This window comes from Pseudonaja textilis, chromosome 1 (genome assembly GCF_049901715.1).
Source record: "Pseudonaja textilis isolate UNSWEBS1 chromosome 1, rPseTex1.2, whole genome shotgun sequence".
Classification (NCBI taxonomy): Eukaryota; Metazoa; Chordata; class Lepidosauria; order Squamata; family Elapidae; genus Pseudonaja; species Pseudonaja textilis.
Window position 1 is genome coordinate 10,964,178 of NC_141990.1, and position 21,343 is coordinate 10,985,520.

At 41.0% G+C, this 21,343-nt stretch overlaps 1 protein-coding gene across 6 annotated transcripts in view; it reads right to left on the reverse strand.

Annotated features, from left to right (window-relative positions):
- LYRM9 (LYR motif containing 9) overlaps positions 1-21,343 on the reverse strand; it is a 47,876-nt gene that overhangs the window by 17,586 nt on the left and 8,947 nt on the right. Inside the window, exons 4-6 of one of the 6 annotated variants that reach the window (XR_015742019.1) lie at positions 4,891-5,119; positions 4,153-4,275; positions 2,366-3,318 (exon numbers count right to left, since the gene is read on the reverse strand). The exons of 1 other annotated variant lie outside the window; for it this stretch is intronic. Coding sequence is in view for 4 of the 5 variants with exons in the window: in XM_087925917.1 (XP_087782043.1) it covers positions 3,289-3,318 (30 nt within the window). In the remaining variant the exon portion in view is untranslated. Of the gene's footprint in view, positions 1-2,365; positions 3,319-4,152; positions 4,276-4,890; positions 5,120-15,951; positions 16,180-20,179; positions 20,216-21,343 lie in introns of those variants that run through there. 4 more of the 6 variants (XM_087925917.1, XM_087925912.1, XM_026710238.2 and 1 more) reach the window with 4 other exon arrangements.

Here is a 21,343-nt window from a genome sequence, read left to right on the forward strand (position 1 = left end):
AGGGAATGGGGATTTTGCAGAATCCTTCCCCTGCCACGCCCACCAAGCCATGTTCACAGAACCAGGTAGTAAAAATAATTGAATCCCACCATTGGTATATACAAGAAGAGAGATCTCTTGGGATCAGGTTGCTCCTAGAATTTAGGATTTAGCAATATCAATAACGCTTAGATTTACACAGATATGCCTTAGGACCCCAAGAGGAACCAGAACTTTTATCACTAAGCAATGTGGCCAACTGAGTTGTGCCTGATTTTACAACTTTTTGGGGCATGGTCATCAAATGAATCACACAGTCATTAAGCAAATCGAACTTCTCCCATTGACTTTGGTTCTCACATATGGCAATCACATGACAATGGGATGCTACAATCGTCTTAAATACATGCTGGTTGCCAGCCGTCCAGATTCAAATCATGTGACCATGGGGATGCAATGACAGTCATAAGTTCATGGGAAAGTCGTAAATCATTTTTTTTACTATACCGGTATCATCATAACTTTGAACAGTCGTTAAATCAATGATCATAAGTTGAGAATTACCTGTGTTCAGACATCTCTGATCTTTCTTTGGTTTTCTTATAACCCAGCTAAGTTGATTGTTTATGATTAATTCAGTCTGAAGGCATTCAGCTTACAGATATCCTGGGAATGAAGATGAAAATCTTATATGTTTGTAGGGGAGATAATACAAGAAGATGGAATAATGGGCAGATAATTACACAGAAATATACAGAACGAGATAAAAAGAATTGATATAGAGATGTTGATCCTGGGATCACACCAGGAAAATGGAAGTTCCTTACAGTGTCTAATACAAGATCTCTTGGGATCAAGTTGCTCCTAGATGCATCTAAGCACCCAAATATTGTAGGATTTAAGTAGCTGTAGCGTGGATGGCTCTTAACCATCCTATACTTGGCCAACTGGAACATCAAGAACAATCAAGAATATTGACTGAATACTGAACACCCTTTGAATGATGTGGAAGTAGGAATGGATTTCCAGTGGAAAAATGGCATACCACAGGATCCAGGGCACTACTCAGGTGACCCTGAAGACACAGATAAACCTCCAAGTGCTTTGAGGACCCTCTAAAACAGTGGTTGCCAACTGGTGGGCTGGGGATCACTGGTGGTACATGAGAAAATGTTGGTGGTCTGCAGAGAAATGTCCCCCAAAGCAATTAATCCAGGCTGCACTGCCGGAACACAAGGCTGCGCCGCCACATAGCCCGCCCACCCACTGGCCCCCACCCTTTGGCCAAGTGCAAACCTTACCTTGAGTAGAGCTATACGAGCTGGAACTGAAAGGTAAGACCAATTGAGGGAGAGAGAAATCCGCCCTGGGGTAGCTTGCTGATGTTGGTGGGAAAGTCGAGTTCCATGTTCCAGAGTTGCAGTAGTCACAAGACTGGACCTTTGGTCATCCCAGAGCAGCTGCTCCTCCACCCGGGTGCACCAGCCTGCCATGGACTGGAATTTTATTGCAATCAATTATTTTGATGGTCCTAAGTAAACAGAGGTGGGAAGGAGTTACATGAAAAGGAGACCAGCTCAGTTTTTGCTCCATCAGTTCCTTGGGGGTGGGGGTGGGGAATCTCTGAATATCTTCATTATCTATTTATTTTGTCACATGTCACTGCAAATTCTTCATTCCTTAGCCTAGGTAAATTACCACACTAACCTGCTTTCCAGCTCCTGTTCTCCAGTGCAGGGCAACAAAAGGAGACCCAGCCAATCAGCTGGGACTCAGGAAACTAAAAATGATCAAAAGTCAGAGCCGGGGCCAGTCAGAGGTTGTATTTGCCAGTTCTCCAAACTACTCAAAAGTATCCACTACCAGTTCTCCAGAACTGGTCAGAACCTGATGAATATCACCTCTGAAACCAAGCCACATGTTCGGAGAAAGAGATCCCACATCCGAGCTACAGATATTTGCCACTATCACTACACTGGGTCATCCTTTCAGAGATATTTCCTTATCTAAACAGTGAGAAGGAATGACCATGGGTGGGCAAAAAATCAATGGAGCAGGAACGACTTCCGACTTCCTGCCAGCTTCCCCATTGACGTTGCTTGTGGGAAGCTGGCAGGGTGTGTTGGAAATCATAATCATATGTTTGTGTCTGACTCAGGTGACGCTGCAAAAGCCACAAGTTTTGCAAATACAATTGCTCTGAAAATCCTTGAAATTTAAATTCCACAGGAGTTAGCTTGGGCCACCTGGTTTTCTACCCATTCTTTAAGTTCGAGGTGCCTTGATTCAAAAAATGTTGCCTTATGATGCATCGCTTTCGCTAATTGAAAGTACAAACAGTCAAAAAGACAGAGAAGTTTTAATAGTGTGTAGATTATTAAATTACATTATTTCAGATAATATAAAATTATTACCACACTGGTTTCAAAGGGCTTGCCCATTCACCTCTTTTTAATATACACCTGGGCATCAATGCCAGGTGGCTGAACTGCTCTATAGCTCTTCAATGATTGGAAACTTTACAAGTTTTCCAGGAAATTATCAAAGATAAAGATTCAGCTAGGCTGCCACGAAGCTGACTACACCATAATATAATTTATTTGGCAATATACATATAAAGTAAAGTAAATAGATATTTCCTGGTGATATTTCTGTCAGTCTTCATGTTCAATCCGCCTCTTCACAATTTCCTGGTGAAGAGCAACGTTGTTTGAACAGACTCATTGAGCCGGAGGAAGTGTCTTTATTCACAAATGTCCATGAAATATAAAGTACATTACTGTGGCAATCACATCCTTTGTAGGGAAGACATGATCCCAAATTACAGCATTCGCGTCAAAGTAAGTGACTTATGCAAGAGGATGCCATTTGCATAATAGCATGCATATTATGTAAATCATGACGCAAATGAGAGAAATTACTCCTGAAATTTGGCTCAATATCTGCAGAGTCCTTAGCATCAAGGTCTCCCTGAATCAAGGCCTCACTGTACTTTGTCATGAAGGTTAAACCGCAAAGGAGTTGAGTAGCTCTGCCTTCTCTTGATTTCTGTACTTGTTATATTTTGGCGTTTCCTTCAAGTTGTGGGATGCACATTTTCCCCCCATTTCTTTTGAAGACATCTAAAGAAGGCCTCTGTGGTTCTCAGCTTCCTTCACTGATCCCAGTCAGAGTTTTAAAGTGTCAGAGGTGTTTGCAGGAGAAGATCAAAAGTGTGAAGTGCCTTTATAATGCCTTCATAATGCCTTCAAATAATGCCTTCATAATTCCTTCACTGGACCACACTTGGAATATTGAGTCCAGTTTTTGTCACCACAATATAAAAAAGTTGTTGAGACTCTAGAAAGAATGGAGAGAATAGCAACGAAGATGATTAGGGAACTGGAGGCTAAAACACATGAACAGTTGGAGAAATTGGGTATGTACCAGAGGTGGTATTCAGCAGGTTCTGACCAGTTCTGGAGAACCGGTAGCAGAAATTTTGAGTAGTTCCGAGAACCGGCAAATCCTACCTCTGACTGGCCCTGCCCCCATCTCTTCTCTGCCTTCCGAGTCCCAGCTGATTGGCTGGGTCTTCTTGGGTTGCCCTGCACTGGAGAATGGAGCTAGAAAGCAGGTTAGTGGGGTGGGGAGGGAATGGGGATTTTGCAGAATCCTTCCCCTGCCACGCCCACCAAGCCATGTTCACAGAACCAGGTAGTAAAAATAATTGAATCCCACCATTGGTATATACAAGAAGAGAGATCTCTTGGGATCAGGTTGCTCCTAGAATTTAGGATTTAGCAATATCAATAACGCTTAGATTTACACAGATATGCCTTAGGACCCCAAGAGGAACCAGAACTTTTATCACTAAGCAATGTGGCCAACTGAGTTGTGCCTGATTTTACAACTTTTTGGGGCATGGTCATCAAATGAATCACACAGTCATTAAGCAAATCGAACTTCTCCCATTGACTTTGGTTCTCACATATGGCAATCACATGACAATGGGATGCTACAATCGTCTTAAATACATGCTGGTTGACAGCTGTCCAAATTCAAATCATGTGACCATGGGGATGCAATGACAGTCATAAGTTCACAGGAATGTCGTAAATCATTTTTTTACTATACCGGTATCATCATAACTTTGAACAGTCGTTAAATCAATGATCATAAGTTGAGAATTACCTGTGTTCAGACATCTCTGATCTTTCTTTGGTTTTCTTATAACCCAGCTAAGTTGATTGTTTATGATTAATTCAGTCTGAAGGCATTCAGCTTACAGATATCCTGGGAATGAAGATGAAAATCCTATATGTTTGTAGGGGAGATAATACAAGGAGATGGAATAATGGGCAGATAATTACACAGAAATATACAGAACGAGATAAAAAGAATTGATATAGAGATGTTGATCCTGGGATCACACCAGGAAAATGGAAGTTCCTTACAGTGTCTAATACAAGATCTCTTGGGATCAAGTTGCTCCTAGATGCATCTAAGCACCCAAATATTGTAGGATTTAAGTAGCTGTAGCGTGGATGGCTCTTAACCATCCTATACTTGGCCAACTGGAACATCAAGAACAATCAAGAATATTGACTGAATACTGAACACCCTTTGAATGATGTGGAAGTAGGAATGGATTTCCAGTGGAAAAATGGCATACCACAGGATCCAGGGGCACTACTCAGGTGACCCTGAAGACACAGATAAACCTCCAAGTGCTTTGAGGACCCTCTAAAACAGTGGTTGCCAACTGGTGGGCTGGGGATCACTGGTGGTACATGAGAAAATGTTGGTGGTCTGCAGAGAAATGTCCCCCCCAAAGCAATTAATCCAGGCTGCACGGGAACACAAGGCTGCGCCGCCCACATGGCCCGCCCACCCACTGGCCCCCACCCTTTGGCCAAGTGCAAACCTTACCTTGAGTAGAGCTATGCGAGCTGGAACTGAAAGGTAAGACCAATTGAGGGGGAGAGAAATCCGCCCTGGGGTAGCTTGCTGATGTTGGTGGGAAAGTCGGTTCCATGTTCCAGAGTTGCAGTAGTCACAAGACTGGACCTTTGGTCATCCCAGAGCAGCTGCTCCTCCACCCGGGTGCACCAGCCTGCCATGGACTGGAATTTTATTGCAATCAATTATTTTGATGGTCCTAAGTAAACAGAGGTGGAAGGAGTTACATGAAAAGGAGACCATCCAGTTTTGCTTCAGGTATATATTTTCATCCTTAGGAGTAGAAACTTGGATGCAATCTTGGCTGTTCCTTGCTTTTTTTTTTTAACAATATGCCATCATGTATTTCAGTCTTGTGTCCCAGTGTTTCTGGGAAGGTGTATGAGAAAGTCACATTGGGGGGTGGGGGTGGGGAATCTCTGAATATCTTCATTATCTATTTATTTTGTCACATGTTTATTGCCTGGTCACTAAGAAAAAAAATCTATTGGTTAATCTTTATTGCTCTAGGTAAATTATGGCTCACACTATCATAATACTTCTTTGTAAATGAATGTAAACAAAAGACCAATTGCACAGATTTGTCATTCTATCTAATCTATATAAAAGCGAAATTCCACTCACACATCATCACAAAATCTCGGCAAAGCCTACAAACTTGAAATTTGGCACGTATGTTCCTCTTGGCTTCTAGGTGCTGACTAAGAAAGGATTTTTCAAAATGACCATCATAGCATTAATATTTTGTGTATTATTATTATTATTAACTTGCTCTGATGCTAAGAAGTTCTACTCCCCCTCCCCACCTGAAAAGAAACCTGTTCCAAATGCAAAACACAAGCAGAGGAGAGGAGTTTCAGTTTCAGTTTTAGTTTCAGAGTAGCAACCAGCTTCAGTACAGAACAGTTGCACTAAGCCATGCCCAGGCTCCTTGCTGTCTCCTTCTTGCTCACACAGCAAATACTGTTTCAGTTTCCAAACAGCCCTCAACTCTCTCACACACTGACAGGACACTAGCCGGATGAATACTGATAGATGCTGGTAGGCAGAGGCAGATTCCCCCCCCCCCATTTTTCCTTCCCCCAAAACTAAACCTGACCATAGTTTCGTAGGAAAACACAGGTATCGAGCTAGTATGACATTATTTGTCAAAAAAACCAAAAACATTGCATCAGTTTGTTAATTCCAGATGATTTGTCTCAAATTTTCTAAGGCTAGGCTTCTTTTCAGGATTAAAAATGGGGTTTTCCCAGGAATTCATTCATTTACCCTGATCGCTTCCACATCAGCATGAAAGAGCAGCCACAGAGTGGAACACACCTTCTCGTAACAGCTTTGGTGGCATCAGGATGGATTCAAAAATTCATGGTTAAGACGGTTTCTTTGGCAAAGATGTTGATTGCTCTTCTGAGTCAGCTTGGAAAACCCACTGAAGGTTCATCTCCACTTTCCAAACAGGGAGAGGCTGTAACTCGGAAATACAGCCAACACAGCGCACAAAATGTACAAGGTCACAGCCAGATGGTTTTACACTTAATTTTATACCACTGTGTCCTGCATATATATATTACTAAGAGCGGTCTATCTTGGGAATAAGTGCCACTTAACCATAGCAAAGAATTTCCATCACGCCTGTATTTACAGACATGCATACATGCACATAGAGAATTGTAACATAATAATGACACTTGCAACTGTGTAACTCGACATGCCTAACCAGCTGCTTCCTGATTCCAGAATGTTTGTTTTTTTAAAAGAAAGAAAAAATGGTGTAACTTAAGGAGAAGTTCCTTCCTAGGCAGTTGAAATTGAAGTGAAGCTGACAGATGCGGTCAGAGAAGATTTACAGATAATCATTAGATTATAGATTAACAGAGTTGGGAGGGACCATATAGGTCCATATAGTCCAACCCTCCACCCAAGCAGGAGACCCTACACCATTTCTGACAGATGGCAGTCCAATCTCTTCTTGAAAGTCTCAAGAAGATGAAGCTCCCACAACTTCCAAAGGCAACTTCTGTTCCATGGGTTGATTGTTCTCAATGTCAGAAAATTTATTTTCAGGTTGAATCTCTCCTTGATCAGTTTCCATCCATTATTCCTTGTTTGGCCTTCAGGTGCCTTGGAAAATAGCTTGACCCCTTCCTCTCTGTGGCAGCCCCTCAAATATTGGAAGACTGCTCTCATGTCTCCCCTGGTCCTTTTCTTCACTAGACTAGACTACTGATCCCTGATAAACAACAGTTCATTTAGTGATCATTCAAAGTTAGGACGGCACTGAAAAAAGTGACTTCTGACCATTTCTCACAGTTACAACCGTTGCAGCATCCCCATGGTCACATGATCAAAATTCGGAAGCTTTATAACGGTTGCATTCTCATGTGATTCCCTTTCGCGACCTCAGACAAACAAAGTCAATGGGGGAAGCAAAGCCAGATTCACTGAATAACTGTGTTACTTAATTTAACAACTGCAGTGATTCACTTAACAACTGTGGCAAGAAAAAGATCGTAAAATGGGACAAAATTCACAATGTTTCACTTAAGAGCAGGAACTTGGAGCTCAGTCGTGGTCGTAAGTCAAGGACCACCTGTTCTGAGCCAGAGGTTCTGCTACATACTTCCTGGCAGGTAGAGGCTTGATAATAATGGGTTTGTATTGTTTCATGTATGGTAAAGTCACTGTCACTGTTGACTCCTGGTGCTTTCAAAAACTTCTCCCTGCAAGGGACATGCGAATGTTATTTTCTCACTGGATTTTTTTTTCAATTTCCAGGCCCAGCTAACGGATCTGAGATTTCTTTTGAATTTTGGTGTTGGAAAAGACTCCTAGTATGTGTGTGCATGCATGTGTGCGTGCGTGCGTGTATGTTATAAATGTTTTGAATACAGTGTATTGTCAGCGTATCATTTACAGAAAAACAAAAAAATAATATTAATATGTATACTAATAGTAATAGCACTTAGACTTATATACCACTTTATAGTACTTTACAGCCCTCTCTCAACAGTTTACAGAGTCAGGGTATTACCCCCAACAATCTGGCTCCTCATTTTACCCACCTCGGAAGGATGGAAGGCTGAGCCAACCTTGAGCCTGGTGGGATTTGAACTGCCAAATTGTAGGCAGCTGGCTGCAGAGGTAGCTTGCAGTACTGCACTCTAACCACTGCGCCACAGAGGCTCCTTATAATAACAACAATAATAATAATAATAATACAGCACAGTTTTAACTAGATTTAACTAGATTTATCTTTATCTTATTTGTGATTCTGTTGGTTATACTGGCATGTTCATAACTATAAACCATATTTATATTTAATTCACACATAACAATAATCTTTCTTCATCAAAAATCCTGAAAATACACAATGGACAACAAGAAAACAAACCCATGGATCTCAGCAGTGGGATCCTACCTGTTCCACTACTGGTTCGGTGATCACTAACGTGCGCACCTAAAGTGTGTGGACAGCTTTTCCCACACCACATGAGGCCTCCAGCGCCAATCAGCTAAAAGGATAAAGAAGAGAAAAGTGCAGAGTGCAGGTGGGAAGGGCCATCCTGCACTTTTCTTTCTCTTCTCAGCTGATTTTTTTCCTCTCAGCTGATCGTAGGAGGCTTTGTTTACTACCGGTTCAGTTGAACTGGTGCAAACCGGTAACATACCACCACTGACGGATTTTTGAATCAATCAGTCTAGAGCTCTCCCTCAAGATACGAAAGATGAAGCTCAAATTATCCTATTTCGGACACATTGTGCAAAGATCCAGCTCTCTGGAGAAAGTTTTAATACAGGTAGTCCTCAACATACAACAGTTTATTTAATTACCATTTGAAATTACAACGGCACTGAAAAAAGTGACTTATGACCGTTTTTCACAGTTACGACCTTTCCAGCATCCCCATGGTCACGTGATCAAAATTCAGATGCTTGGCAACTGGTTCATACTTATGACCTTTGCTGTGTCCCATGTGATCCCCTTTTGCAAGCTATTCAACAAGCAATGGGGAAGCCAGATTCACTTATCAACCGGGTTACTATCTTTATCAATGGCAGCGATTCACTTAACAGTTGTGGCACGGAAGGTCGTAAGATGAGGCAAAACTCACTTAACCAATGTCTCACTTGACAGCAGAAAAGTTGGGCTCAATTGTGTGCAAGTGCTACTGCCATTGCTATCTACATGGCTGCTAAGAATTGGCAATCTCTGACTCATCATCATTATTAATCATCCAATCCAAGGATTAGCAGGACATGGTTTTGCTTGTTTCCTGAGTGCAGATGTGAGAGCCCAACTGTGGCCTGCCCAATGGTAATGAAAATGGAGCAGGGTTTTGATTGTGTTGTCTCAGCCACAATGTTGAATTGTTTGGATGCCTCTTTATTAGCCCACCCCTCTCCTCACCCAGCAACCTGCCAATCTACTTTTTGCTGAAGTGCTTAAGCAATGCAAAACGGCACCATTGCAAAGAGGTTTCACAGCAAGCTCATTGGAGACAAAAGGCATTCGGTCACAGACCTTCGAAAGGAAATTACACCCGGGCTGGAGGTGGGAGGCTTGAATCTCACATTTCTAACAAACACCATAATCCCAAGGGCTTCCCACAGCCTGCTTGGTTTTATCAGCCGGCCTTTCAGCTTTCCTCTTATTGGGTTAAATGTTCACCTCATCTAAGTATCGCACAGGTTTTTAATGAGATGCTGTGAAAAGATGATGCACCTGCACCATCAAAAGCCCTCAGGAGTTAGGAACAGCTAGAACAAAACTATCTCTCTCTGCCATCTGCTGCTGATTTGTTCATTCTTCTTCTTCGTGCTGTAAGCCAACATGGGTTTGTTTTCTTTATTATGTGCTTCAGTCTTATTAATACCTCAAGGTTACCCTCAGTTTTCTCTTGATATTCATTTCCTCACAACAACCCTCACCCACAGACATGGTTCTTTAATCCCTAATTTCAGAAGCACCCTCTCTGGAGGCTCCGAGGGCCAGAAGAATAGGAATGATAGAACTGGATAGGGCCTACAGACTCCCTGAACTACAAAACCCATGCTTTGTTGTAGAGAAGAAAAGCTCCCAATTCCTTCAGAATAATAGAATTGGAAGGATCCTTGGAGGCCTTCTTGTCTGATGTGTGTTATGGATGTGTATGGATTGATATATACTTTCTTTTGAAAGCAGGCAACAGATTTTCATTTTGAATGGGTGCTCACAGTAAAAAAAATGACAACAAAGGTTATTCTATCCTAACCCAGCCTATCCATCTTATCAAATCAAAACTTTATTGTCAATGCACAATATGTGTACAATGAAATTGAAATGAGCCTCCCTTGGTGCAGCCCCCAAAACACAAAATACACCTCAATAACTCAATAAATGAAATCGAATCCCTAAACCCAAATAAGTAATAACTAACACACATTCCCATATACCTATATGTATGTGACATATTACACTGGTATGAACATATTGCACATTGTGCTGGCCCGGCAAGTCTATCATATTAAGCCTAATTGTGGTGTTATGTTGAATTCAGAAGTCTGACAGCCCACGGATAAAAGCTATTTTTCAGCCTATTCATTTGGCTGGCTATGCTTCTATATCTCCTGCCCGATGGAGAGTAAAGAAGTACTGACCAGGGTTATCTTATTCTATGCTCAAGCAGGAGATCCTATAATATTTTTTAAAAAAGGTTTTCTAAACTCTTTTTGAAAACCTCCAGCAACGGAGCACCCACAACTTTTGATCCCACCAATTAATGGTTCTGTCAGGAAATTTCTCCTTAGTTCTAAGTTGCTTCTCTCCTTGATTAGTTTCCATATTATTTCTCGTCTTGTCTTCAGGTGATTTGGAGAATAGGTTGACCTGCCACTTCCTTGTGGCAGCCACTCAAATACTGGAAGATAGCTATTATGTCCCCCCTTTTGTGGAGTGCCTCCCCTTCTGTATTGTTGTGGTTTGCTGGCAGCTGGTGCGGACGGCTGAGGTCTTGGAGAGCGAGGACTCAGATGAGGGGTCTGCATGTGATGAAGGGATGGGGCCAGGACCATCAGGGAGTGGAATGCTGCCTTTGGAGATTGTGCAGGCTGGCAGCAGTGATGAAGAGGTCCCCGAGGAGCCTGTGCTGAAAGGAAAGATCAGCTGCAGCAACACGGGCAACTCGGGAGTAAGGCTGCAAGGTAATGTCCCCTCCCTTAAGAGATAAAAGCCAACTGAGAAACCGGAGTTCTTTGCAGGAAGCAAATAAGTTTTTGCACTCAAGCCTTGTGGACGTTCAGAGTATCTTGGCTGGTGTTTAGGGATTCTTTGTGTTTGAAATATTTCTTAGTAACTTTATCTAGTACTCTGGGCAGCCTTGCACAACCTTGGCAAGGCTCGTTCTTATCAGAGACAATTAGTTTGAAACAGCCTTTTAACCATGAAGGAATCGAATTCATAAAGAATCATTAAAAGGTTGTGAACACTATATATTTCTTCAATTCACACATGGTTCTTGCCTTATTCCACTCCTTTCATAGGACCTTTTTGTGGTTTTGCAATCTTATAAATGGTAAACTATTATTTAATCATAGTTTGAATTCTAGAGCTTATCTACATTGCCTCCCTTATGCAATTGTTATTTTCTATATTAAATTATTCTCTATAAAAAAATCTCCATTTCTCAATAAAAAGAGTGAAAGCCATCATACAGTGGATGGCATACAGGTCCATCCATTAGACTACCTTTTGAACTTACGACAGTGCTGAAAAAAAAAAGTAACTTATGACCAGTCCTCACACTTACGACTGTTGCAGTATTCCCATGGTTACGTGATCAAAATTAAGGACTTGGCAGCCATCATGTTGCAGCATCCCAGAGTCATGTGATCGCCATTTATGCTCTCTCCAGGGGTTTTTTTTTTTGACAAGAAAAGTCAATAGGGGAAGCCAAGTATGCTTAATGACTCATGTGATTCACTTAACAACCATGGCAAAAAAGGGTGTAACATCAGGCATGACTCACTTAACAACCACAATGTTTTTAACAATGATGTTCTATTTCCAATTGTGATTGTAAGTCAAGAACTACCTATTAGCAGGGGTGTCAAACTCAGGGCCCACAGGCCAGATCCGCCCCCTGGGGTGGAAACAGCAAAGGACTGGCCCGCGGTGCCTCTGCCTGTGAAAATGGAGCTTGGGAGGGCCTTCTGCAGCCCTCTTGGGCTCTGTTTTCGCTAGCAGAGGGTTGCAGGAGGCCATTGCAGTCAGAAACAGAGCTCATGAGGGCTGCGCACAGCCCTCCCGAGCTCTGTTTTTGCTGGCAAAGGGTTGGAGGAGGCTGTCGCAGCCGGAAATGGAGCTCAGGAGCCTGTTTTTGCTGGCAGAGCACTTGGACCACCACAGGTGCCCCCGACACGACTTTGAGCTGACCATGCTCACCCTGGTCCCCCAAGGTCAAACACAACCCTGATGCAGCCTTCAATGACATTAGGTTTGACACCCCTGACATAGGACTTGGCAGCCATCATTAATCACAAGATGGACATAATTAACCATTTCAATCTTTTCCCTTTCCATTATAGCTCTGGGATTTCTTTGTAGTCTTCCATCCAACTAGTAAACAGGCCTATTCCTGCTCAGCTACTAAGCCCAGAACAAGGCCACCTGTTAAAAGCAAATAAGGAAAAACAGGGCGGGTTATTGTTTTTGCTATTGTTGTTATCCTTACTCCCTAAATTCATTCAATCTTGGCATCTCCAGTTGGAAAAGACGTTACTGTAAAGGTGTCTCACCCACTTATGGTGAGAAAGACACTGCCAATACTTTAATCTGGTCGCCTGGTATTAAAAAAACAACACAAGCCTAATTTTTGAGTTACCAGGGTAAACACTACAAACATCCCCACCACATGTCTGCTCACCACAATTACATCATTATGCTGATAACCTTATAACTTATATTTATAGCCAGACGTTAGCAGCATAAGGTCAGGAGGGAAGTGCATGAGTCAGATATGATTAGACACGCAGGGCTTATCTACACATCCTTGCCCCTGGGATGTGGGGTCTCCCTTCCTCATCCCCAATTTCTGGAGGATAGGAAAACCTGACATCATCTTCAAACCACCCCTATCTTTTCCTAAGAGTTAGTGTAATGCAGGATGAACTGGACTTGGACTGTTAGGTTTGGTGGTCAAATTCCCACTCGGCCACAAAAGCTCTTTAGAAATTTGGGGATCACTCTTCCTTCCTCCGTAGGCAGTCCTCGACTTACAACAGTCATGGATGGGTCTCGCCTCGCACTAAGCATTGATGGATCATGTGCCATGAAGTTGTTTTTAACTTCTAGCAATTACACAGATTTTTCTCTCTCCTCCCCTCTCTGCTTTGATGGGTTATGGCTTAAGCACAGAATAGGAAACAGTTTCATTACTATTTACTGTTATTAGTAAACCATGGTTTATGGTTTTTCAGTTTGAGAAACTACTGATGTCAGGTAGTCCTCGACTTACAACAGTTAACATTTAGAATTATTGCTCAACATGAGACCCACAATAATGACCTGAGCTGGGAAGATAATCTACAACAACCTATGCTAACCCTCAGAAGATGTGCAAAAGAACATCATGTATTGTGACACTGTTATGGCCAGCTGATCTACAGCAGGAGGAACTATATAGGTCGTCCTCGATTTACAAGTTCATTTAGTGACCGTTCAAAGCAGGGGTGGTATTCAGCAGGTTCTGACCAGTTCTGGTGAAACGGTAGCGGAAATTTTGAGTAGTTCGGAGAACCGGCAAATACCACTTTTGACTGGCCCCGCCTCCATCTCTCCTCTGCCTCCTGAGTCCCAGCTGATCGGCTGGGTCTTCTTTGGTTGCCCTGCACAGGAGAACGGAGCTGGAAAGCAGGTTAGTGGGGTGGGGAGGGAATGGGGATTTTGCACCATCCTCCCCCTGCCATGCCCATCAAGCCACACCCATAGAACCAGTAGTAAAAGAATTTGAATCCCACTACTGGTCCAAAGTTACAACAGCACTGAAAAAAAGTGACCGCTGACCGTTTTTCACAGTTACAACCTTTGCAGTATCCTCATGAGCATGTGAACCAAATTCAGATGCTTGGCATCTGGTTCATACTTATGATGGTTCCTGTGTCATGTGATCCCTTTTGCGATCTTCTGACTAGCAAAGTCAAAGGGGAAGCCGGATTCACTTAACAACTGGGTTACTAACTGAACCACTGCGGTGATTCACCTAACAGCTGAGGCAAGAAAGGTTTTAAAATGGGGCAAAACTCACTTAACAAATGTCTCACTTAACAACAAAAAATTGAGGTTTGTTTACGGTCGTAAGTCAAATTAACATGATATTGTGGGGAAAGATGTGGAATATGATAGAAAGAAAAACAATATAGTATATGGTAATAGAAATGATTATATTATTAGAATGTATAATTTGTTAAATGAAAATAAGATGGAAATTACGATCTGTGTATTGCAATGAGATTAGAAAGGGACTTTGCTTTAAAAATATAATAGAGGCATAATTAATATTAAAAAGGGCGATGAATACTGAACAATATAAATCAATGTGAATTTTTGAATGATTGAATTATATAACTTGTTAAATTCTGCAAATATGACTATTAAGAGAATATGCATAACAAAAGAAATATTAAGAATATAGAGTTTGATATAAAGTAGGATATGAGAATATTGAATGATAAAAATAGATAATACACAGTACTACTAAATTAGATAAGAAAGTTAATAGTATGAATATGAAAGTATGGTCATGTTTGTTTTAAAATGTCAAATGACCTGGAACCACACTGTTCACACAATAATGTATTTATAGAAATAAAAAACGTATTCCAAAAAAATTGTGGTCATAAGTCGAGGACTACCTGCACTTGATCTTTGTCCTACCCCAGAGACGCCTGAGTGTTGTTTGAGAAACAGACATCCTGGGGGGGAAAAAGGACTTCAGGCTTTGAGTTCTAAAGGAATGTGGACAGAAAACAAAGCGAGGAGAAGCTCTGGGCCCCCGTTCTCTTAGCAGACGCCTAAAAAAAAAAAGAACGTAGCCGCTTCTCGTACAAAGAATGCCACGCTAGATGGGCCAATTTGGAACCTTATCTCCCTTGGACTTCACTCATCAACAACATTCTCTTTATTCCCCTTCCAGAAAATCCAAGATATGCTCAACCTCTCTGGCTTCCTGTAATTTTGTGTGTCGTTGACTTGCAAAATATAATTAGATGGCAACATCTGCTGGAAACGAAGCACCCTCTGCACAGCCGAGGAAAAGGAGCGCCTCCACCTCTCCGGTCCTCAATTCAACATGGTGCAACTCTGAGGCCACCTTTTCTCAGGCTGTTGCTTTATTGTTTTCGCTCTGCAGCTCAGTTGCACAATGTTTCCTGGTACTTTTGCAAAATACACTCGGTCCTCCAGCGATTTCTTTTATTTTTTTAGATATACACCCACCTTTTTCCTCAGGAAGCCAAGGTGGCTTAGGCATCCCCTTGATAACAGAATAACAGAGTTGGAAGGGACCTTTGAGGTCTTCTAGTCCAACACCCTGCTCAGGCAGGAAACTCCATAGCATCTCAGACAAATCATTGTCCAATCTGTTCTTAAAAGCTTCCAATGTTGGAACACCCAGAACTTCACTTCTCAGTATCAAGATACCATTTATCCAAAAAATAAGAAGAATGCTATTTTTTTTTAAAGTGGATATTCTAGAGAAATGAATGGAAAGGATGAATGTATGGCACAGAGTATCAAGGCAACGAAATCAGCAGTTGAGGCAAATCAAAATTTGATTTTAATACAGCTTCCAGGGAAAGAGCAGCCCTTGGTTCAAAATTAATCCATTTTCCTGCATGCTACCAACATGCTACCAATGTAAACTATGACTAAAACCAGACCATGGATCTAAAGCCTGTGGAAAAATTGAATGTGTCTTCTGGAAATGCAACATCATGATGACTCCTGCTCCCAGCCCTGTAAAGGCCATGTTATTTCAACCCAGAAAATTCAGTTACTAAAGATCACTTGCTCTAGACAGCTTACCCCTTATTTATTAAAAGTTGACCTTCAATAGCAAAGAAGTTCTTAAATGCCAGTAGCTTGCTCTTCCAGTGAACCAACTACGTTCTCTCCTCTTCCAGTGAACCAACTACTGTCACAAACTGGTTTCTTCACTCTAATTGCTTTAAGAAACGATCTTCATGTCTCCATCAACTGTTTCTCCTTTACTTTGGTTTCTTATACTAAAAGGGGAAAGGGTGGAAGGAAGAGAGGGAAGAAAAGCCCAAAGATGGATATTAATAAAGGAAATTAGTATTGTGTATTAACAATACTCATAGTTAATCTTTACCATCTTATAATCAGTTAAGTATTAATAGACCAATCCCAACAGCTTCTCTCTCCCCCCTCTCCTATACACCTATTACCTAGCTAACTTGCTACCTTATCTATCATCTATCTATCTGTGTAATATTTTATTAAGTTTATATAAAAATCATTCAAGTACAAAGTTTCTATGAGACCTGTCAAACTAGCATGTGGTCTTCAGACCAAGTACTGGAGTTAGTCATGAAACCTGGATGGTTTGGTTACATTCATAAAACAAGCTAGGCCAGGGGTCCCCAAACTTGGCAACTTTAAGACTTGTGGACTTCAACTCCCAGGAATTTGGGAGTTGAAGTCCACAAGCCTTAAAGTTGCCAAGTTTGTAGACCTCTGAGCTAGGCACACACACAAAAATGAAAACAACGTTAATGCCAAACTGGCATATTGTACCAGCATGTTACTGAAACAAAGCCAACCAGACTAATCCCACAGTTTAGTTATAAAGCTTGTTATATTCATAAACGGCTCAACAGTATAATGCAACAATTTGAATTTGAAGTGGGAAAGATGGGGTGGAGTATACAGGCAGACTTATGCACAACTGAGGCCAAAATTTCTGCTGCTAAGCAAGACAGTTGTTCAGTGAACTTTGTCCCATTTTATGACTCTTCTTGCATCAGTTGTACAGTGAGTCACAACCGTTAGGTTAGTAACATGGTGGTTAAGTAAATGTGGCTTCCCCATTGACTTTGCTCCATCAAAAGATGATCACATGACCCCAGATCATAAATACATGCCAGTTGCCAAGTGTCCGAATTTTGATCATGTGACCACAGAGATGCTGTCACAGTTGTTTGAAAAATGGTCGTAGTCGCTTTTCTCAGTGCTGTTGTGACTTCAAATTGTCGCTAAACGAAAGACTTAGTTGAGGACTAAGTAAGTTGAGGACTAGCTGTATATTCATATTTGAAGGATCTGTTTAGCAACTCTTTGAAGAAATCCTGTCTTCTCCCAAATCAAAGGCCAAAATAACAATGCTTAGTGTCCTCAGCTTGTTTTCATCTGTCCTGTTTTGGCAACCAACCTATTTACTATTACGTTAGTTTTCATTGTCTGCGTGAGAACTCTGGCACCCATCAGTCATTTTTCTGTCATTCATGTGCCATTTTGTCCCAATGACAACTGCTCAAAAGAAAGCCAACTCAGCTGGAACTGAGTTCCCACACCTGGGAAGCACAGCAGGTTGGATAACAAGCCCATGCTTTATTGTAGAGGTCCTCGATGCTTTCTCAACTTGGCTGTTTTCTTGCAGACATTTCATTACCCAACTGGATAACATCATCATTTCCTAGTTGGGTAATGAATTGTTTGCAAGCAAACGAAGAAGCACAAAGAGCACCGAGGACTCCACTCTTTACGCTGAGCTACAGATATTGTCTTGTATTGGGACATGTTTTATTGCTGCTATGTTTGAGATTTTTAAGCACAGGGTGAAGCATCAGCTACAGGTGAAACTCAAAAAATTGGTGCCAAAAGCACCAAACCCTGGTTTAATGACCGTGGGATTACTGTGCTTGATTGACCAGCAAACTTGCCTGACCTGAACCCTATAGAGAATCTATGGGGCATTGCCAAGAGAAAGATGAGAGACATGAGACTGAACAATACAGAAGAGCTGAAGGCCGCTATTGAAGCATCCTGGTCTTCCATAACACCTCAGCAGTGCCACAGGCTGATAGCTTCCATGCCACACCGCACTGAGGCAGTAATTGCTGCAAAAGGGGCCCAAACCAAGTACTGAGTACATATACATGCTTATACTTTTCAGAAGTCCGATATTGTTCTCTGTACAATCCTTGTTTTATTGATTGCATGTAATATTCTAATTTCCTGAGATTGTGGATTTGGGGTTTTCATGAGCTGTAAGCCATAATCATCACAATGATGACAAATCACAGCTTGAATTATCTTGCTTTGCATGTAATGAGTCTATCTCATATATTAGTTTCACCTTTTAAGTTGCATTACTGAAATAATTGAACTTTTGCATGATATTCTGATTTTTCGAGTTTCACCTGTACATGAATGGTCTGGCACAGCAGTTTTCAACTGTGGCAGCTTTAAGATGTGTGGACTTCAACTCCCAGAATTCCCCAGCCAGCTAAGTCCACACATCTTAAAGCTGCCGAGGTTGAGAAATATTGCTCTGACAGACTCTGGCCTACGATATTTATTTCTCTGCTGCAGCACCTGCCCTATGAAATATCATTCCCCCGATAGCCGAGGCCTTTCTGTCCTTCCATAAGGCTCTAAAAACCTGGTTGTTCTTCCCCTTGGGTCAGATAATGAGATGAGTCTACCTAGCCATGTTTTTCTACCTCAACAACTTTAAGATGGACTTCAAGCTTTGCTGGCTGAGGAATTCTGGGAGTTGAAGTCCACATATCTCAAGGTTGCTGAGCTTGAGAAACGCTGCTGTACAGACTGTAAGAGCCTTGAATGAAATATGCGTTGCTCGGCCTTGGTTTGGTTCTGTTATAGTTATTTCTGTTATCCCATTAACCTGTAGTTTGTATGCTCCAAAGGTTTATTATATTATGCTGACAGCAGCAAGATTACTTCACGCACAAAGAAATGGATGGATACTTTGATTTCCACAATGGGAGAATGGCTGCAAAAGTTTATGGAGTTAGCAGAGACTGTTAAACTGACTGCTTTGGTTAAAGAAAACAGTACAATTAATTTCGTTTCTTTTTGGAAACCACTTCTGGACTTTGTGCTTGAGATGGAAAAAAAATGAACCTTTGATTTTGGGTTTAGCTGTTTAGGTAGGTTAGTTGTTTAAAAAAATGGCTAGGTTATATCACTATATAAAAATAAAAAAGTTGAAGTATGTTATTATCTTATTCTATTGTGCCATAAAGAGTTAGAAGTCAATGCTTTTTCTATTTTTCTTCCTTTTATCTCACACTTTTTTCCCTCTCCCTTTTCTTTCTCTATTTTTCTTTTTTTTTTATAACAAATTTTATTCAGTTTTTCACATTAAAAACAAAAATCTCTTTTTGGTGGACAACATATTTCCAGGTCATCACCTTTGCATACAAATATGACAGCAATTATACATTCATATATGCATACTTAATTCTATTATTACCTTTTCCATTCCAAATTTTCGGTAAGGAGAGAAACACATTAATTCTAGCCTCTTTTTAAGAAGTTACATAACAATTATTTTTAAGAAGTTACATAACAATCCTTACAACTTTTCATTTGGATTCTGCAGCATATTTTCCCTCCTTGATTTTTAATAAGAGTTATCAGTATCTATATTACCCTATTTTCTAAATATTTTTAATTGCAGAAATATTCTTATTACCCCTTGTTACCTTGCAGAATCTCCTTTTTAATTCATCAACCATTATCTCTGAAAAAACCATTTCTTTTCAACATTTTACTATTTCCATATTTCTTTATTTCATGCGCCTGTTTCATACTGCTTCTCCTCCCCGTCTTTTCCCCATATCTTTTCTCATTCTAGTTTATATCCCTCTCTTTCTTAATATCTTCCTTTCCTCTTTTCTGCTGGTCTTTCTGCCTTTCCTGACTTCACAGGTATTCCCCCTTTTGATTGCCTTCTTAAATCTCAACTTTTTAACCTTCCTTCTTTCCCCACTTCTTTGTAGTGTTCTTTGTGTTAATTGTCTATTTAAAATGTCTTCTCCTTGAATCGACTCCTCCTCCTTTGAAGCTTTTTCTTCTTGTTCTTCAATCGCCATTTCGCCTCTTTCCTGTAATAATTCTCTCATATTTTTAAGTTCCATTTTTAATTCCCAAAGAGATATCATCATTACACACTCTTATAATTTTTGATTGTTAAGTCCACAAAAAAACACTTTTACTTTCCTTCTTTCTTCTTTCAATTTTCTAAAGCTCTCAGTTATTCCAGCCAAGGGTCTATACCAAAAACATCAATCAATCCCAGTCAGTCTTTCCTTGCTTTTTTCTTTATTCTGGCTCTGCTTTCACTTTCTTTAATGTTATATCCACACAAGTTCATTCAGAAACAGGATGCTTTCCCTTTTGTTTGAGCTCAAGTTTTTGTCGAAAGGTGGCACTCTCCATTATACAAAGTCTTCACCTTTTTCCCCTATTTTTTTATTTGGGGGTTTTTGAACCTCAATATTTTAGCACAGTCCATTCTCCAATTTGTAAACTTCATTATTATTATCTTTTGACAATCTTAAGTCCAGCTTTATTTTATGCCTGTTTATTCCCAAAATATTTTAGTCCAATTTAGTTAAATCTTTAGTTCCAGCTTCTTCCTTTCCTGGTTTGAAGTCCCGCTTAGCTGTCAAAAATATTTTCTTTTTTTTTCCCTGTCCCTTTGTAATTTCACCGCTCACTTTTCTTTTCTTAAAAATTCCGTGTTACCTTAATCCCAGGGTACTTTTGTTTAGTTGTATTGCCCAGTTGTCCTAGTTCAGATGTTATCCACCTCTTTCTTCCCTCCTGTGCAAACCTTAATCCAGCTGACTCCTCCTCTTCAGGGTGGCCATTTTAAACCACCACTGCAGTCGTCTTCGGGGGGAAAAAGACCAAGCCCAGGAGGGGAGATGCGGCTCCCCTCAACCTGGCTTGCGGCTTCCCCTTACTCCGCCGCCCTTCCAAGGCACCTTCAGCCCCTAATCATAATGATCGGGGCTCTCCAACGAAAGACCGTGGACCAAAGCCGCAGAGAGTCACGATCTACGGTCCGTCAGCAAGGCGGCTCCGCCTTCTTCCCCCTCTTTCTCTATTTTTCAATTGGTTTGATTTTTTTTAATATTTTTGTATTTTATAGTTTGATTAGCTCGATACCCATGCTTTGCTACGAAACTATGTGGTCGGGATTAGTTTTTGGGAGGAAAATTAGGAAAAGAAAATCCTGCCTTTGCCTACCAGCATCCATAGGTATTCATCTGGCTAGCATCCTGTCAGTGTGTGAGAGAGTTGAGGGCTGTTTGGAAACTGAAACAGTATTTGCTATGTGAGCAAGGAGACAGCAAGGAGCCTGGGCATGGCTTAGCTCAACTGTTCTGTACT